We start from the raw sequence: 21,078 nt of genomic DNA on the forward strand, positions 1-21,078 counted from the left end.
AAATCAAATGGGAGACTTTTCATACGTGCTCTAGTCAAATGAGCAAAGAACTGGTTCAGATGATGAGGCGGTGTCAGTAGAACAACAGGGAACTGCTGTCAGATGAGATGTCAGGTCATGTCAGTAAAAATGAATTTCCCTGTCCTGTCAGTCATTCTACTGCGCTCGTAGCATGTGCTCTGCAACTGCACACACAGAGGTGGTGGCATGCACTGAAGCCTGTATCATTCCAGATTAAAGCACAAACGAAACTACAAGCATGCATTGTCGTTATGTCATCTAAAATACGATCCATGTCAGATCCGCGTCATGTTCAGAGGTAGCATCTCCTAAAATAATATCAGCCAAAAAACCTAATAACCCGGCAGCTGTGATGTCTGTTCAAAGAACAAAATAAAGTTGTGGTATTGGTATCAGTGATGCTTACCTTCACTCATAAAAAAAAGATGCCACTAAACAAATATTTAAAATATTCTCTGTTTCGAAGTTAATTTGAAGATTGCTTGTGAAATAAATTGCAATATAAAATATAGATTTGAAAACTAATGTTTGGTGGGATTCATTGCAATTAAAGTTCAGATAATAATGTGCGATTTTTTTAGTTTTTTTCCCTTCATTTTTTTAATTGACAGCACTAAAAGAAATACAAAACAAGTAATACTAGTTTTATGGTGTTACTGTTTTATAGAAAACAAACCTATACGTAATTAACATTTTCTCCTATTATAAAGTGAAAAACAAAAGCATAGGGTTTAGAACAAAATTAGGGTAAGTAAATTAGATCTAAACTCATTTTTAGGTGAACTACTGAGCTTATAGCTACAACAAAATTAAACTGCTCAGGAGCTCAAGGTAAGTGAGGCTCCCTCTCAGACACTCACTGACAGCTTGCCCTGCTCTGCTGCATGGGTGGATTCTTTCTGTTTGGGGCCTGCTGCGCCCCTGGACTGCTTGTGAATGGCTTCTTCCTGCTGCTCCTGTAGCTGTGTGAGTGAACATACATACTCTGGGCTGGACTCAAATTCTCTCTCTGTCTCCCCTTCACTTCCATATGTCTTCTGAGACGCTTGCTGATCTCGCTGTGCTACCCTCACTGATCTTAGACAAAAGAAACACCTGCCTCAAATTCACATAAAAGACTTCAACAGCTGAAAATGACAAAGTTACAGGTTCACACCAAGTTAAATACCAGTATGCAACATGCAAGTTTCCATTAAAAAACAATTCCCATTGATGCAAATTAAATGCAAATGTGTCATTCTATGAAAAAGATTTGCATACAATGAAATGCATACAAGAATAAATGAAATGGATACAATAATAAATGAAATGCATACAAGAATAAATGAAATGGATACAATAATAAATTAAATGCATTCTGGCCATTGATGTGCTCAATGAAAAATTTGCTTGATAAATAGGAGTGGGTTTATAATATTCAAGTTCTTCTCCGTCCATGCCAATTCACACAGATTAATACAAATAAACTATTATTTACTTGATAATAAATTGTAAACCACCATAAACATTACTCTCCTTGAATGGAAAAATTAGGGGAAAAAAATATCATGAAACAGTAGAACACCATTTGAAATTTTGGGGTTGGTTGGACTTATGTTATAAGGGGTCATATGATGTTGCTAAAAAGAATATTATTTTGTGTATTTAGTGTAATGAAATTTATGCGGTAAAAAAAAACCCACATTATTTTCCACATACTGTACATTATTGTTTTTACTCTATGCCCCGCCTTCTGAAACGTATCGATTTTTACAAGGCTCATCGTTCTGAAAAGCAAGGTGTGCTCTGATTGGCCAGCTATCCAGTGTGTTGTGATTGGCCGAATACCTCAAGCTTATGACAAATCTTATGACCCTCGTCATACTGTGATGCCCTGTCCGAGCCGGAGCAACAAGACATTCCAATAAAACATTAAATCCAATTATAAACGTGATATAAACATGATTTCTAAGAAGTAGTTTCGCTGTCTCAATGAAACGCACAGCGCAGTGACAACAATACTACAAGGAGAATAAAAGGTACCCCTTCTTTCTTTGTGTGAACATCTGGGCGGCGTTATGCAAATCTTCTCACATAGTGATGTCGAGATGTGGGGGTGTGTTAGAACAAAATGTTTTAGGGGGGTGTGGACGAGTCTTAACTTTTATCTCTGTGGATTTGAGACTTTAGTCTTTGCATCTTTACAGATCTTCTCTATACACCAAGAGCTTGTTATACTCCAAAGAGAAAGGAAGAATTAAAATCGCATCACATGACCCATTTAAAAGAATCCTCTAAGACTGCATTTATTTATACTCAAAATAGGGGTGGGCGATAAGGATTTTTTTTTTTTTTTTTTTTAAATCGCAATTTTATCACAATTCTGTGTCATGTTGGTTTTACTATTTTATTGTCTGAGCATTACATCCAAACTTAATTTCCCTATTATAAAGACAAAGCCTTTCAAGGCAACAAAAAAAGAATGGCAGATATTTAGGCCAAAGAGGGTGAAGATAAAAAAAATATTTTTTCTTATTTTTTAATAATTCTGTCAGCTGCCTGTCAATTCTGTCAGTGTTTTAGATTTATACCACTATTTACTCACTCAAAAGTGGTTTTAAACCTGAATGAGTTTCTTTCTTCTTCTGAACATAATTGCTATTTTGAGTATTTTTGATAATCTTCAAATTCAGTGTGGACCAGCAACTGTTTGGTTACCTACATTGTTTAAAATATCTTCTTTTGTGTACAGCACAAGAAAGAAATTAATACAGGCTTTGGACAACTTGACAGTGAGTAAATAATGACAGAAATGAAATTTTAGGGTGATCTATCCCTTGAGAGTAATGACAGTAGGCTGCATGTTTAATAGGCCTACTGTCCCTTTAAGACCTGCACACATCTAAAATACAGGCATGTATAAGTTTTTCTCTCAACTGTTTACTTTCATTTAAGACATAACCAAATGAGTCTACATGTAAACCTGGTGTGTTTTGACAGTATTAGCACAAAAGATAACTTAGTTCAATAATCAGGCACTGTATGACAGGCTTTAGCACACACACGCTTCGGGTGTATGCAGCACTTAGAAAAAGCACAGGTCAGACCAGTGCGCAAATTAAACATTTAAAAGCGCATGCAAATAATAAGAGAGTAACTCTACTGCTGTGAATGCATGTGGTGTTGTACAGTATATGACAGAGGTGCCAGAACTGCAGCTGATAGAGTGTGCGCTTTACAATGATACTACGATATTTCTTCAAAAGCAGATCGTGGAGACATTTTTATAGGCCACGATCAAAAATCGTCATATCGCACACCCCTAATTCAAAACATAGTAAAACTATAAAAATGTAAAATATTTAAATGTACAATTTTTTTTATTCATTCAGAAGCAAATAAATAAATATAATAAATTCGTCTTTTGTTTAAAATAATCTTAAAAATAAATAATTTGTGTAAAATTACACTTTTTCAGTTCAAAACAACAGCATTCATTTAAAATGATTTAAAGAGAGCCCAGACTTTTGAATGGTTGTGTATAACAAAGCAAAGTTAAAATATATATTGCAGTATATGATAATTAAAAAAAATATATAATAATACTTTGTTATATAATAAAAATTACGCTAATTAACTATAATTATATACTTCTAATAAACAATTGTTCTGGGTATGGCTGGAAAAAAGAAATCAAGGCCACACTTTCCATTTTATAGCACATCACTCCTCTACCTCTGCCACCAAAGCTGTTATTGTTTGCACTCTTGGTACCAAATTCATCAACATCACCCAACAAATGCAAGCCTACTGTTAACTTGGATAGTCTAGTGCCAAATTTATTTCCAATAAAACTACAATTGATTTATATAATACTATGCATACAATACAAAAAAAGTGATTAAGTTGCACTCAGTTACCTTTGCAGGTCAATCTGTCTCTGTGGGGCCACTCTTTTCGGCTCGGTTTCTTTCTGCTGTTTTGGTGTCTTGACACTGATTGAATCAGCTGAGGCTGCGGTGGCAGGATCCTGGGCAGGTGCTGCTCTCTTCCGGCCCCGTCCGGCCCCTCCTCCTGTGGTAGCTCCAGCATCTTTCTCTGGTGTGGCAACACCCGCAGCATTTTTAGGGGGTCGACCGCGTCGTGGTTTACTGGCAGGGGGCTGTGACCCTGCTGAGGTGTTTGAAGACAAGCTGTTCTCTGTGCCGTCACTCGCAGGAGCAGCACGCTTCTTCCCACTGGGCTGAGCAGTCTCCTCCTAAAAGAAAGTAAAAAAAAAAATTTTTTTAGGGATGATAGAAGTGTGAACGTGTAGCATTTTCAGCAGGGCTTAAAAAAAAAAAAAATCTGTTCATTCCAAGCAGAATCAGTATTTAAAGTTTCTGTTTATGCATTCCTTCTGTATTATTACCATTCCGTTTTGAGCAGAAAAAAAAAACAATACCAGTTAATGTTTCATTTGCCAATAAAACTACTGCTACTAAGTACAGAGCTTTCTTCACTCAAAAAAAAAAAAGTGCTTCTAGTCATTCAACACAGCATCATCTTTTATAGCAAAATTTTAGCCAAATGTATTAAATTAAAGCAAAACCGGTCAATGCCATTTCCAATATTGCCTTTCATTCAGTGTGTAATGTATTTGTATGTGAATGTGAACAATCTGCAAATGTTGTAAAGCTGAAAGTGCACGTAAAGTTATTGTCTCCTAAAATAATCAACTCTGTACAGCTGAAACAAGTCTTTAGTAGTTTAAATCGCACTTTCGGTAACACATTTGCATAAGGCGTGCCTATGTTCAACATTGGTTGGCTGCGAACAACTTGACCCCGCCCACAAGCACACATCATTCTAATGACGACGACTTCTCTAACGTCAATGAGTTCAACGCGGGATTCACAAAACGCTTGCTGTTGAAAGATGGATCAGTATCCTGTTTATTTGGACCAGCTGCTCCACTGAATCACAACCTGTTAGAATAATAGATGTTTAAATTTTCTATAGAATGTTCAAAATACGGAACTATTAAAACAGGCATATCGTTTCCGACATGCTGGTTTATTTTTTCAAGATTTAAAAATGTTTGATGCATGGATAAAAAAAAAAAAATAGTATAAAATAAGTAAATTGATAAATTGATTAAAAAAAGTAGTAACGTAGGCAGTATGATGCATTTTATTATAACATTCAGAAATAACATAGGCTAAAATACCGGTAAATAAAGCAAAATATGTTTTATTATAATATATTTTATATATTATAAAGTTTTATTTTGTTAAACACAGCTACAGGCTAATCCTAGTTGCCTTCTCTCCACAACAAATCCTCTAAAGCTAATAGTTAAGAACTTCAAGATAATTAAACTAATTAATTTAACGAGAAACCGAAGCCTACCTCTTTCATTTCTCACAAATCCAAATGTTTCAATATTCGCAGCATATCAGGATGCAAAAATATTATTATGTAAACTATAGGTTTTGTACTTCACTCACATTAGCAACATTACATCATCCTCCTGACAGGCTATAACCATAGATAAGTATAGGTAGATTCCCTATAAACGGCTGTTTCTATGGGCGGCTATATGCAAGCCATCCACCATACTGGAATCCTCAAAGCAGGTTTGTGAACATTGGAGAGCAGACTGCCTGTATGTCTGCAACCCTAGATGATGTGGTGAAGGTGATGTGACCTTGTGTGAATCCATCTACACTATCTTGGTTATTTTCAGGGGAAATGCCTATACAGCTGAGCACAAGCGTTTCACTTGCTGGATACATCACCATCACATTTGCAATGGCCGTACTTTTTGAATTTGTGACTGGTTGATTGCAAAATTAAAATACTAAGCAGAACAATAAAATAATGTTATTAACTGGTTTATAGCCATTTCAAAAAGGCATTTCAGTTCATTTTATTTGGTTTCTGTTTATGCTCCTGTCAAAGTTTTGTAGATTTGAGGCTATTGTTATCTTTCTTTGAACAGGATAAGAGCCCTGGTTTTTGATGTTCACATGAGATATAACTCACCTTCTTTACAACTCCTGCTTTTGTGATAACAGGGTTCTCTTCATTCTCCCTCGCCCCTGTTTCTGAGGCCTCAGAACTCATATCCCTTTGTGATAGAAAAAAGCAAATTGTAAACTATTGATAAAGAACCTCTTGCAGTATAGATTAATCAACACTGGTTAAATGGCACATCACAATGAATGAAAAAGTGAATTCTGATAAGCACAAACCTGCTCTTATTTGTTGCAGGTGAGCTGGGTTGAGAGTTGGTGCTTGCGTTGCTTACGGTGTCAGAGGTGGGGGTTTTAATGTACGGTCGGCGAGCTGTTACTGTTAAAGGTTTGTTCACTGCCCCCAGCACACCTGTCTGCTTTGGTGGTTGCTTTGGTGGAAATATATGAACAAGTATGTGTAATGGAACACATTCAAAGCATTCATTTGTTAATTACTGGTTAACTGCATCTTTTCAACAAAAAGAATGTTGATATGTCATCGATCCTTGTGTGTAAAACTCCCGACTACTTTGAACACATTCAACTTTTTTGTTTATAATGTTCTCATCTTTTAATGTAATGAAAAAAATTTAAAAACTTATTATTGTTCATAAGTTTGGGGTTGTTAAGATCTCACTCTCATGCTTACCATGGCTATTTAATAAAAATATGATAAAGAACAATAATACTGTGAAATATTGCAAATCAAAATAACGGAATGTAATTCTTTCCTGGCAAAGCTGGATTTTCAGTGTCACATGATCCTTTAGAAATTATTTTAAAATGCCAATTTGATCCTCAAGAAACATCTATTAAAAAATAAAATATTATTTTATTATTATTTTTTTATATTTCTATTTGTATTAAATTAATCAAAAGTGTCAGTAATGGTTTTTATATTGTTATAAAGGAAAATAAATTAAGGGTTCAAATAAATACTGTTCTTACTGACCCAAAACTTTTGAACAATAGTGTCCATTTTTGTGTTTATTTTTAAAAATAAATTTTTATATTTATTTGGAACTGGCTTTCTATTAGAAACTGTACAACCTTTAATTTGCATTAACTATAGAGTGCCTAAATTGTTATAATCTTTCAAACTTACTGTACTCAACACTTCCATAAATTCATCAGGGTCTTACTCACATACAGTAGCAGATGTGGCAAAACCTACCTGGATTTTTCCTGTCTGCAGAACTATTTTGGCTTCTGGTGACAAATATTCCTTATCATTGATAAAATCCTGTATAGAGGGGCAGACAGAATGAGTTTCATAGTAAGGTCACATGTAAAGTGTCACTGCAGATAGAGTGGTTGTTACCTTATCAGGTGGGGTAAAGAACTTGCAAGGCAGCACAGGATCTTTTGGGGAGTCCAGATGACATGAAGTGCTCTTGTTCGCGATCACAAATAACGCCACATCACACACAATGTAAAGTTTCTGTAAATACATGAGAACAAGAGTAAAAAACACTGGGATTCAGAAATATACACAAACATTATGCAGGAGAGGTTAATGGTGACGGACCTCATTTGCTTTTGGGTCATCTGGGGCCTGAGCATCTTTTGTTTGTTTGATGTTCTCTACCATCTTCCTCAGGAATGAGTGACTGTTATTCTCATTCTTTGTCATCAACACCTCCAGCATGAACCACAAGCATCTGAAACAAAATCTCACCTGAATTAGTCTGAATTCAATGTAAAACATACATCCTATGAGAACATTAGTGTCTGTGTCAACTCACTATGAGCAGAAATAAAAAGAGAAGTGCAGTGCAAAAGTGTCTGAACATGTTTGAAACTCATACTCTTTGACGTCTCTGAGCTGCTCCAAATCCTGTGGTTTGGTAAGGTCTGGATCATGAGCTAGAAGATGGATCATGTATGGCACCACATATTCAGGAAGCAGAGACAGCAGCTTTTCTGAAAATCAAACACACAGGATATTTAGGTCTTCAAGCAATACCTCAGTATGGCATGTGTGATAACAAAAACCAGAAACTGTACCTACCATGGGCCATGGGGTTCTGTTTGATGTACTCTCTGCGGACACTGATGTTCTTGAGCAGGCACTGTCGGGCGTGAGCACGGCGCTCTTTCACTGGATCTTTAGCACACAATGCAAACACAGCCATGTACTCCAGTGGCAACAACAGCTTCACCAGAGCAACATGCAACTTCTGAGCAAAGATCTGACGCACCTGATAACACTCATCCTATAGGGGAAACATGAAAATATGTGACGTTATGGCTAATATTTGCTTTTGTAACATGTTCTTATATATCCCGTTATTTGATTGTTACAAAACAGTGTTAATAAGCAGTTTTTTTTGCCCCTGTGCATCGAATAGTTTTATACATAATGACTTGGTAGAACAAAATACATTTGGATTTATATATTTGCCAACTGCAAGTATATTTAAGGGGTGCAATTTATATTTACATTGCATTAAAGCAACTCAAGACCTTGGCATGATCATCTACAATCCTTAGAGATACACTATAGAGCAGGTTAAATAAGTATTGTTTGTTTGTTAAGTTTTTTATGCCATGTTAGCATCATGGCTATTTACATGGCAAAAAGGTTCAGTATCATCCATAAAATGTACATTATATAAACACCCTTTCAACTTAAGATAGAAAATCTACAATACATTCAGGTGGTACATAAAGTGAGCATTAGATGACAGAAAAGTTCATCTTTAAACACTTAAATGTAATACTTAGCAAATCTATGAATTTTCCTTTTTCATACTACACACACAAGCTTGTTATTCCTAAATTCATTAGCATCACATAAATGACTTTTAGTTTAAAGGTTTCAGTTTTATTTAGACAAAACAGTACAGAATTTTAAAGCCAGCCATGATCTAAAATAAATAGTAACTGGATTTATGTTCCATATGCATCCAAGTAGTCTAGTGCTCAACTCACATTAATGACGAGTCCACAGAGCTGGAACTGTTCTGGTGTAATGATGTCATGGTAACAGGGCTCTTGTGCCAGTTTCATGATGGCGCTCCCCGCTGCAAGCCTCAGCCGAGACATGTCAGACTTGCTGTGTCCATAAACACACGTGTTAGGGGCCTGTTAGCCATATTAAGGCAGCTTTCGTAATTGTACACAAAATCACACTGGGGATCTTGACTCCCAGTTAGTACCTGATCTTTTTCTGCTCTGTAAGGTCTCCCTCGCTGACCAGCATGGCTGAGAGGAGTCTGAGAGTAGAGTTGGCTGATTTGGATAGATTATTCTTCATTCCCAGCAACCAGCGGACCAACAGCTTAATGGCTTGCACCTGGCAACACTCATGCACATTAATACGCACACAAATCACCAAGAGATGTTGTTTTCAACCTGATTACTTAAAGAAATTTTACCTTAGCCAGCACTTCAGGAGAAACCTCATCGTCAGCTGTCCAGAGCCGGCCATTTTTGTTTCCCACAGACTGAGAGGTAGAGAGGGCTCATTTAACATGCAATAAAACTATTCAATACATGCTCAAAGCAGAACACCACATCAATATGCTCACTCTGTCATTCATCAGAAGGTCCTTCACGATGAAATTGGCTACGATTGACTTCATGGGTGACGCAAACTGATCCGGGGCCAGCATAGAAATGTGTCCAAGAGAAACAAGCGGAGTGATGAGCTGTTCAGGCACGTCTGCATTCAGACTGCGAGACAACGGCTGGAACAAGAGACAGACAGAAGAGCATGTATAAAAAAATTCCCATGCAGCAAAAAATGACCTTATTGAAAATTGACATTGATTATATTATGAAAAATGACATTATTGTAATATTGACAGTCAAAAGTGAGCATTTTAAGGAAAATGCATTTATGCACTTAGATTTACCTCAAATATTTGCGCTAACTGGACCTCTTTGTTGTGAAAGATGGCATGGATGCAGTGGACTGCCTGTTTGGCCTGGTGGGGGGTGCCTCTTTTTGCCTTCTGATGTAGTACGGGAATTAGAGTCCTGCACAACGAAAACAGAACATCATTTTACTACATCAAACATGTGTATTTGATTTCAGTTAAGCTGACAATCCTTGGTAGTGGATCTAAACAGTTGTGTGTATGCATCTGGGAGCTGTTCATACGAGCGAATCTGTGGCAGTTCTGTCTCAATCTTTTGTCCTGTGTTTCTGAAGATCTGTATGGCTGCTTCTGCCACTTTATCATCCTCCATCTTCAGACACTGCAGCAAAGACTCGTATGTCTCAGCTGAGTGGAATGCAGTGGGGTGTGTAAATGACAAAACCTAAGGTATGGACAGACCAAACAGCAAACTTACATTAAAATTGAGAACATAACTGCAAATGAGCACTTAACATTAAGTAGAGCAATAGCCCATATCCAGCAATTAATTTTTATATTAATATATTCATATTTTTAAATTAATGTGATTGGATGTTTAATCCAGAAATCCTGTTTTCCATGATATTTAAACTTTAAACTAGCGCACTTGCAGTTACAAACAGTACCTTGAGTAGCTCAAGTCCAGCACGAATGGCAGTATCAGGGGTTACTCCCTCATCATCATCATCAGCAGTGCCCTCAATTGACTTATTTAACAGCTTAACCAGGGCGCTACACACACACACACACACACACACAGATTATTGGTGATCCAAAACATCTACACAATACCTGCAGTTACACTTCACTCTCACTAGATGTCTCACCCATTAAAAGCTATTCAGAGTGTTACACAATCGCTGAGAGGAAAAAAAACACATGGCCCATATTGCGCTTATCTCTCTCCCACTCAGTCAGTTTCTCTTCCCCTCTCATTCATGTTCTCGCTTTACATCTGCAGGTGCACGGATAGGAGTTCATATCCAATGTTGCTGTTCAAACCAAGCGCATGCATTTTCTCTGACTGTGCTTCAACCTGCACATCATTTCCGATTTGCTTTTCTGACTTGATTTTTAGGGCTGATTGTCTGCACAGTTATTTTGCAGGTGCGAAAATCGTAATTTATTTGGGCTTTGTAGTCTATGTAAACTATGTTTACAGTAGCTGTTATAAGAACGACTCTTGATAGACAGCATTTGTGGAAATATCACAACAAAAAATACAATAATAATTAAAAAAAAAACATGACCAGTGTTTCAATAAGGCATTTCAAATAAAAATATAATGGCAGTTTTTTGCTGAATGCATGTTCATTACTAAAAAAAAATATATAATCTGCTATTTGACCTCATGGCCTACCTGATGGCCTCAGAGTCGATGTGCACCGGTGCGATTCTCTCTAGCAGAAATTTCACCATCTCCAGGAATGGGTTTGTGGGCTGCTTGGGGAATGTCAGCTTTCGTGTGATTTCCCTCTGGAAAAAAAATTATAAAACACTCTTAGGTGACTTAGTATCGGTGTAATGTTTAATATTACAACAAATACGGTGGACTGGAAAAGCTCTTAGTTAATATGCATTATAAATGAACACCTAGCATGTGAGCTTGGACAGTGCAGTGTTGAATGTGATTGGTGGAGAATGAGAGTGTTTTTAAACTTACCACACATTGTTCAGCCTGTTTACACGAGCAGGTAGGGCTGATGAGTTGCTCAAGCTGAAGACGGAGTTTCTCATCTTCACCCAGAACCTGATTAAACTTCTTCATAAAATCCTGAGCTTTACCTGGATCTGGAAGATTCTCTGAGAATGAGAGAGACAAATTACACATTCTGAAACCTAATGGTTTTACTTAGCATCCACTTAAAGGCATATATATATATATATTATACTCACTAGCGATGGTCATAAGTTTTCCAAACATGGCTGTGGTGTTTGCTTCAGACTGCAGGAAAAAAAAAAAACAACAGTTACATTTATGTTTGTCACTGTACCTGTCAATTGTACTAATGCTTTGGCATTTAAAATACATGTCAGTTAATACAATAAAGCATTTTGATTAGGACAATACATTTTCAATGTCCCTCAGAACATTAAGAAAAATAAACAATATGAAGGAAATGGAAATTAATTTCTTCACTCACTTTTCATTACAAATCTACTTTTATAACTATTAATCAACAGATATGTTGGAAATTCTGCTTATGTGATAACGTAACTGGCGCGCACTGTATCCCCAAAAGCTGCCATGAACGCATCGGCCAAATAGAAAAACTTATCGGCCTTGCAAAATTATCGGTCGACCACTAGTCATTACAAAGATGTTTTGTCTTCCTCTGAAAAATAATGACAGAAAAAATATTAAATCATGAGTGAAGTTTTTGCTTTTGCTAGGCCTATGTAATTACATGTTATAACTAAAAAATGTGCATGTAATGCCTTTTTTTCTGATTGTTTTGCATTCGCATCATTTGCTATGTTCACGAATTAAACTGAGACGATGCGCATTAAAGTTTTAGTGAAAAAAAAAACAAAAACTGTCCTCATCTCAGCCACGCAGCACCGCTGACACACACTTGATAAATTCAGCTCAGCTGTACAGCGTGAGAAAGATTGAAATGAAAGATTTAAGAAGTGAAAGAGCAGAAAAGCAACGTCTATTTTGTGCCCAACTTGAACAAACCACAACAGGTAAAGCTGTCACCTGTGTGGATATAGGCAATATCATTAACAATTCTAAATTATTATCATTAATAATATGGTTTCTTAAGATTTTAAGTCTATGCTGTGTGCTGCTAATGTGTGAGCCTCATTATTTGAAGAGCACATGCTGTCCAGTAATCAAAATCAAAAATCAGTAACAAAGTATCAGCTATAAAATGTAAAATTCATAACGAAATAAATAGGCGTGGTTGCTTTAGCACCTCAGTTCAAGCAGCAAGTAACCTATTTAATCTTTCTCTTAACTACTATCGTACATAATGAACATTGACATCAAACGATAGGCTATTTTATAAGAGATCCTACAGTACACAACTTACCGAAATGTCAGTTTTCAAACTGCGGAAAATGTGTAAAGCTTGTAAACATTGCAACGTAATATACATTGACCTCGGAATAACCATTCAGTGACGACAAGCTAATCAGTCAGCTAGAAAAGTAACTATAAATAACTATATATTTATGCACTATTGCATTTAAATATTTATACTTAACCTGTTTTCTACATGATTCAATGCCTCTTATAAAATTGCATTTTACTAATTAAGAAAAACAGACTGAAAGTGTGAAAGACATACACTCTTAAAAATAAAGGTGCTTAAAAGTTTCTTCACAGAACCATTTTTGGTTCTACAATGAATCATTCCGTCAAAGGTTCTATAAAGAACCATTTCTTTCTCAGCTTTTTATAATCTAAAGAAACATCTTTCAATACATTTAGGCATTTCAAAGAAACTTTTGTGAAACAAAGGTTCTTCAGATGTTAAAGGTTCTTTACGAAGCCATTTATATAAAAAGGCTCTTCTATGCCACTGTGAAGCACCTTTATTTTTAAAAGTTTGCATCTTTCTCACCCTCTTGTCCATGGTTTCACAACATTAAGGAAACGCCCAAACTATACTCAGTGACCAAGTGATGCTTATGTCCATGATACTGGTACAGATAATGAACAATTATGTGACTGTATATTTCAAATTAAAAAAGACATTTGGTTCCCACTTTAAGTGAATCTTAGTTCCCAGGTCATCTACAAGATGGATTAAAATGCTGATAGTCAAGAAAATTAGACCTAAACACATGACAGTATGATTGAAATGTAAAAAATAATAATAATAAATAAATAAATAAACATGTTTATTCTGTGGCACCTAAAAAATTATTTGGTGCCTACATTTTTTTCTTATAGGAGCCAATGGCTCACTCTATTTTTTTGTTTGGAGCCCTGGTTTGTGTAACTTACTGTAGGCAATTTGTGTAAGTCCAGCAGTTCTCGAACAAGCCCTCTCAGCATATTCTGACACTTCCACATTTCATTCAGTGCTCTGAAAAACAACGAGATGTTCTCTGCTTGATCTAATTAAACACATCAGTGAGATGAGTGCTGTTAATAGATGTACAGTGATATGCTCCAAAACGGTCAGATGAGAACCGGAGACTCTCTCTTGGCAATCTGATAAGCTTTTAAAAAAGTCGTTTAAGACTCACTTGACTGCGTTAGTGTCCAGGCAGGCATAAAGGTAGTATAGACACTTCATCTTTTCCTCAGTCTCCAGACTGTGAGGAACCATGTACTGTGCAAAGATTTTCTCCACCAGCAACCTATTACACAAGCACACTTTTTAAGAATCTGACACTTCGGATTTAGGCATGCTTCATTGTTTAATGTCAATAAACTAGTTAATGAAGCAGATTAAATACTTTGTGTGTACAGATGCATGTGCGTACTTGTCATCTATGCTGTTCTGATAGTAGATGTGTAAGAGCTTGTCTTTGATCCAGCTGATTTTCAATGCGGTCTCCTTCCCAGCTTCATGGTGCAGACAGTACTTCTTATAAAGCTGAGCCAACCCCATCATTGCTTCTTTACGGACACGCCACTGAAACCGAACATAATAATTATATTTAATTTGTTTTTCTCAGCTCCCTTTTTATTTAAATTCTAAGTAGGTTTGAATGGCTCCAAGATATATCAAAATAAATATTGCAATATGAGTTTATCAAATCACAATGGAATGCATCGTATTTTCCAGAATATAAGTCATGTTTTTTTAACATGACAAATTCCAAAGTGAATGTATAATTCATTTACTGTCAAATATGCAACACATGGGCAGAGTGCAAATAAAATATCCACATACACAGCATATAAGATAAAGACAAAGCTACACTGCTCAGAAGGTCAGTGAGACCACCGTACCTCCATGGTGTTATTTCAAACAAGTACTTGTGAAGTATTCTGTTATGTATGACAATAAGTGGATACTGGGACACGAGTGAAGTACAAAGCTTACAAAACAAATTACTGTTTTGCAACCAAAAGCTAGGCTACATTGCAAACATAGAAACTAGTGCTGTCAAAGAATAAATCACGATTGATCACATCTAAAATAAAGGATTTTGATTTCAAAGATGGCTGCAGTGACATGACTTGTCTTAAAGAGACTTTGGCACTGTGTATAATATATATATATATATATATATATATATATATATATATATATATATATATATATATATATATATATATTATACACACACACATGCATGTATAAAGAACAATATATTGTTTTATATGAAATATATTTATATATATATATAATATAAATTATATGAATATAAATATATACATGTAAATAAATCTAAATATGTTCAGAATGTATACTGTATGTGTGTATATTTATATAAACATAAATAAAGTACACACACATTTTACCTAAACAAAAACCTTTATTTTGGATGCCATTAATTGTTTGACAGCAATGATAGAGATATTTGGATTTGTGCCGAATGAGAGCTACGTGAGTGTTTCTGCATAAAGCTGCAGTGGAGTCTCACTCTGAAACCTGCAGCATATATCTGCTGGCAAAACAGCAAATTAAAATGGTTGTTTTGATGGTTTAACTTTTCAAAAGGAAATTAAGATGCAAACTGTTGCACTGTACATTTACAGTTGTATAGTTTTACAGTTTAATAGTCCCTTTTGCTTAATATTTTTTATTTCACAATTACAAAAAAATATATACATTTTTTTATGGCGGTACTGAATGTGTGAAAAATAGTGGGAATTGTAGACTTGAATATTTGTTTTTGTTCACTTCATTACTGAAAGAGGCTAAAAATGGTTCAGCCATGAAGAATGGTGCGCGCACAAAAATAAACTGAAAAATTACTTTTTAACTCTAAAGTAAATTATTTATGCTCCATGCAGATCCACCACTAATAAAATCACCTTAATCTTTCTAGATTGGTTCGTTCTTTTTTTCCAAGACCATACAGTACTTTTTTCATATTGCAATCTACATAAGAGAAAGGAAAAAAATCATGCCATTGAGCTCAGAAGACTTTAGGGTAAGCTTTGCATCTTTCTCACCCTCTTGTCCAACATCCTCTCTCTGACAAACCCCAACAGCTGATCATTCACCAGGTTCAGATCTTTCTTCCCTGCGTTGATGATGGTCACAATGACATCGTGCCTGATTGCCTCTTCTGGGTCATGTGACCTCACCTTCAGAAACTCTGAAGTGACAGAGTTAAACAAGATGTTTACAAGTCAAGCAATGCTTAATGGAGAAAAAAAAAAATCAGTAGACATCACATTAATCCTGAACACACCAGTAAGATCCGTGGCAAGGTCTGGGTGGTTCATCAGGCAGTGGCTAGCAAACTTTACACACTCAAGTCTCACAGGAACATGGATGTCATTGAATCTTTGGGAGGAAATAAAAAGAAAATCAGAATTCAATAAACCTCAAATTATACATATTCAAAATCTTTTTCCAAGATTTTCCAATGGTAGGAATCTCTCACCTTCCCAGAAAGCACTGCCAAAGTGGGCGATTCTGAGTGGCCAGTTCAGAATCTTTAACACCAAAGAGTTTAGCCAACAGTTTCACAACAGCCAACCTCTCCTCTCCATCATTACTCTACACAGACAACAGAAAAATATTAGTCTTGCAATTAAAGTGTTTGTATGCGAGCTGAAGCACAAATAAATGTATGTTCATTAAGTCACCTTCAATTTGAACTCAAGTTGTGGCATCACAGAGACAAGGAGCAGAGGGTCGATTGCAAAGAGCTCCTGAATGAGGTCAAATACATGCTCAGAGAGATCACTCACGGAGGACTTTCCCATCACCAAAACCTGATTAAAGAACTACGGAGAAAGAGAAGAAAGGGATTAGAGAAGAAAGTCAATACAACATCTGTCATACCATTTTGTCTTCTTAAAAAGAACTGAACTCGTTACGCCATTTAAATGTACTGAATTCTGAAAGGACAAACTTATGTTTTTGTGACTCACTGAGGCAATGCAGGTTTCGATGGTCTGAACCGTTCTCTTCAGAAGAGTCTTGGCCAGGTCATACGCCTGCTTATTCAAGTTCTAAAGCACAGAAAGAGGTACAACCACACAATGGTTAGCCATCTGAGACTGGACTGGGAAATGAGACCGGGAAGAAATAAGATAATAAGTTTGCCTACTTTGTGAGCAGGGATGAGGTTGATGAGGATTGTGTCAAGCAGCTCCTGCGTCACTCCATCTCCCTCCATGATGATGGAACTCATCAGGTCCAACATGTGCATCTGCACCTTCTGATTATGGCTGTTACTGGAAGAGGGAAAGTCCTGATCAAAAAGAGTACAGTTGCGTAACAGAAGAGACGATTAAACTCACTTAAAATTAAACTCACTTGATGACAGAAAAGAGGGTTTTGAAGAGTTGGATGAAGATCTCATTACAGTCCTCCAATTCAAAACAGATGTTGTAGGACTTCACCCATGCCAGGTTCTGTGCAAATTAAAGTTTAACATATTGGTTATGACAATTAAACTACATGCTTAATCTTAAATGAAAAACAAACGGGTAAATATTGCTGCTGTGTGGCTCATATCCCCACAAGCCTGAAAGTACATTTAAAACATGCACATATAATCAACCAGTTATTTGTAAAAACACAGCTCACCTCTAGTAAGTAAAAATATCTGTTGAACTGAGGGCTCTTGGTATCCTCTAAACCCTTCAACTGCCGCGTAATGAAGAGAAAAATTTCCTAGATAGAAGATAAAAAGATACTCAAATTATTATTATTTTTTTTAACTGGAAAGCTAATCTGAATTCTCTGTTTTTTCATAATGGTTGATGGTACTATGTGTAGGATGGGGGAAAAAAAGACAGCTTGACATGAGGTGCAAGTGTGAGATCAGTTTTTAATCATACATTTTTAGTGTGAGCCATAATAAAGAGGTAAGTTTATCAATAAAGTCATGCGTGTGAAGTTAATGTTTTGGCATACCTTGAGCTTGTCATGCGAGGTGTATGGGGCCTCTGGAGCATAAATTCTGAAAATGTCAGCAAGACAGCAGGCCACAAGTAACCGTACATCCTTGTTGGGGTTTCGCAGGAAAAACTCAGAGGCCAAGTGAAGAGCCAAAGCCAAGTACTGCTGCTTTTCCTCCTCTGAGTCTTGATCCATGTCCATATATGTCTTGACCACGAGCTATAAGACAGAAAGGCATCATTTAAAGCCATGGTATACTTCAAACGAAATAGAAAATCGAACTGATATGACGACATTTCAAACAAAATCAGGCTAAAACGAAGTTTATTTTGAGTTCGAAACAGCTCACCAAAGCAAACTTTCTGGGGGAGTTCGCTTTGGCTCCTAAAAACACCTTTGCGCTTCCACTGGTCCATTGCGGTTACACAATCAGTGGGTGTGTTTTTTTTTTTCGTTAACAGTTTGTTAACAGTATACCGTCGCTCAGCCTTTTCGAACTTATTTTTCCCCCGAAGAACGAAAATGAACTACGTTTGAAGTATATCAGCGCCTTAATGCACTGAGTAAAAATTCTCAAAATATTTAATCATTCTGTAAAAGACAAATCTCTCTAAACTTTAGACACAATCTACCTGCTTTTTTCTATCTGCTACCCATCTGCTTATTACTATAAAACCTAGCAAGTTTAAACAAACACACAAAAAAGCTGCTTTTTTTTATACAGAAGTCCTTTAAGACATAACCACCATTAACAAATCTCAGCAACAACATTTTTTACATTAAAGGGGGGGTACAATGACGTTTTGTGTATTCCTAGTTGTTCACAGTGTTAAAGAGATGGATTCTCATGCTAAACATAGCCAAAGTTATAAAAAAATTATTTAGAAGAATGTCTAAGAATATCTTTGCCAAAAATCTTACTTCTGGGTTGGTACAAGTTTCAGCTGTTTTTTTTTTTTTTGATCAGGGATTTAATGACATAGATGAGAACGGAAGTCCTTATATGAGCATTTCTCCCGGAAAAACGCGCCCGCACACACACAATGACCAGAGGAGAGTGAGACCGTGCAAATCAACACGCTTCCTCGGGAGATCGTCGGCAGCACTGCATAGGATTTGTTTGAGAATGTCTCCAGATAACTGCGTTTTCAGATGTGAGGGAAAGTTTTCATCTCGCGGCTGGAGACGGTAATGTTTTCTGTTGGTGCATTTCTCTTGGTTCATTTATCTCGGTTCATGTCAAATTAATTTTGATAAGTCGCACCTGACTATAATTCGCAGGACCAGCCAAACTATGAAAAAAAGTGTGACTCATAGTCCGGAAAAAAACAGTATATGAAGGATGCAGTACTACTCTATAGGTACTCAAGATTGACACACGATTAGGTGAAACCGTGTATGTTATGTACCTTTTAATATGCCAATAAAAATACTGCAGACTTTCTCCAGGTCTTATACCTTTATTAAAATTAAGCAAAACAAAACGATAAATGTTAACTTTCAAGAGCAGTCAAGTATTTGCGAGAGCGAGTTTAAAGCTTGCTGGCTTCTGTACACCGGCCGCCCGCTTCTTGGATTTCTAATGCTTTGATTCTCTCAAGTCTGCACTCGATGCATCCTTGATATCAAGAACTAGGGCTATAGCTATCAAATATTTTAGTAATCGAGTATTCTACCAAAAATTCCATCGAGTAATCGGACACAATGCGTTTTTGCTTAATTAAAGTGTAATATTAATTATGCAAGAGAAAATAAGACTCCTGGGTCTCTTAACCCCTTAACTGTCACTCACATTTTTGAACATTGACTTTGTAGTGCACGATCCAAACTTACATTTTTATAATTCATGAATGAAAATATTTTGTAACATGATATTGATGTACCATTTACATGGAAATGCAATGTCTGATTTTAAAATGGGTTTTAAAGAATGAATTTTGAGATTTTAAGTTTTCAGTCGATATATAACTTCTGATGATTTCTAAAATGTGATAGAGAAAAAGGCAACAAACAAGTCTTCTTTTTTAAACAAAGGTCAAAACTCCAGTTATAATTTAGATTTTTGAGGGTGCACTCTTGTCATAAATTAATCGATTACTTTTCCTACATAATTTTTAGCAAAAAACACTGGTAAAATATATATTTGGGAGTCTTAGACCTTTCCAACGATATACAGTTGGTCAAGATTAGATTAGATTTTAGGGGTGCTCCGATCACGATCGGCCGATCGTTAATGCGCATCTCGTCAGTAAAGCCGGTTTTCTAATCAGCGGTTAATTCCATCAGGTGCATGATTTCAAATAGAGCAGCTGTTACTACACAGAGCACCCCTATTAGATTTAATTTTAACTATTTTTTTTTAATTATTACTCATTGTTTCTCTGTCTACTTGTACTGTGAACAATGACAGTTTACAGATTTATTAAGTGCATTTAAATGCCATTCAGTTGGGGTTTTAAATAAAGCATTTTCTGAGATGCACATTAAACACATAAAACATTTAATATATCTTTTAATTATTGAAAATAAAGCAAACTTAACTTTTTGGTAAACAAAGGGGATTTACTATTAAATATAAAATATGGAAGAAATGTTGTGTGATTAAACCTTAAAAAAAAAAAAATAATGTTTGATTTTTTTTTTTTTGTAGTAGGCTATGTACATTCTGCTGAACAATAGATACATGTTCTGTGTATGTGATGTGACGCTAGTTTTACTCAAATCGAATGGTAAAATGCTCATGAAGTGACTATCAGAGCAGTTCTGGAGATGTTGTTCAGGTGTTCACGTCCTTATTGAGACAGCAGATGCTGAAATCACCGGAGCGTCACGCCCGCTTCAGTGTGTGTAAATAAACGGAGACGCGCTTCTGCGCCATTCATTAACAGAGACACGCAGAACATGCAGGAATCATATTTAAATAGACTGTTCCGTCCCGGTCTATATCATGATTTAATGTAAGTGCAATGACCTATTTTTGATTAATTCATTAAAAATTTGGCAAATTTCGTGCCATTCCGCATTAAACTGTAATTCCGTTTTTATGACTGGATTCCGCGGTTCCCTCCGCGTTTTCTGCATCGCGGAAATCATAGGGCCCTAGTTGTGGTATGCCAGCTCTATCTTGCAATGAACACACGCCAAGACGTTCTCTTTCCGTTTGCTTGCGCCCTCAAGTCAAAACACTGCTGACACCTTGTGTCTCCTTCCGCTTTG

General features: G+C 36.2%; 1 protein-coding gene across 1 annotated transcript; it reads right to left on the bottom strand.

The window, feature by feature from the left end:
• Nucleotides 1–730: 730 nt before the first annotated feature.
• Nucleotides 731–18,094, bottom strand: LOC127941364 (sister chromatid cohesion protein PDS5 homolog A). Its single transcript, XM_052536361.1, has 31 exons — nt 17,878–18,094; nt 17,548–17,634; nt 17,275–17,372; nt 17,066–17,192; nt 16,887–16,967; nt 16,599–16,739; nt 16,394–16,509; nt 16,199–16,293; nt 15,957–16,102; nt 14,312–14,463; nt 14,072–14,185; nt 13,827–13,908; nt 11,762–11,810; nt 11,529–11,668; nt 11,226–11,341; nt 10,492–10,597; nt 10,108–10,268; nt 9,860–9,983; nt 9,533–9,691; nt 9,380–9,448; nt 9,161–9,297; nt 8,934–9,057; nt 8,011–8,215; nt 7,808–7,922; nt 7,528–7,660; nt 7,321–7,440; nt 7,174–7,242; nt 6,237–6,388; nt 6,028–6,112; nt 3,921–4,258; nt 731–1,098 (listed from the first exon to the last, which is right to left on the bottom strand). Exons 1-31 carry the CDS (start codon nt 18,061–18,063, stop codon nt 870–872), a joined length of 4,056 nt encoding a protein of 1,351 aa, XP_052392321.1. The 5' UTR covers nt 18,064–18,094; the 3' UTR covers nt 731–869.
• Between the last annotated feature and the right edge of the window lie 2,984 nt (nt 18,095–21,078).

The sequence above is a fragment of the Carassius gibelio genome, chromosome A21 (assembly GCF_023724105.1).
Source record: "Carassius gibelio isolate Cgi1373 ecotype wild population from Czech Republic chromosome A21, carGib1.2-hapl.c, whole genome shotgun sequence".
NCBI lineage: Eukaryota > Metazoa > Chordata > Actinopteri > Cypriniformes > Cyprinidae > Carassius > Carassius gibelio.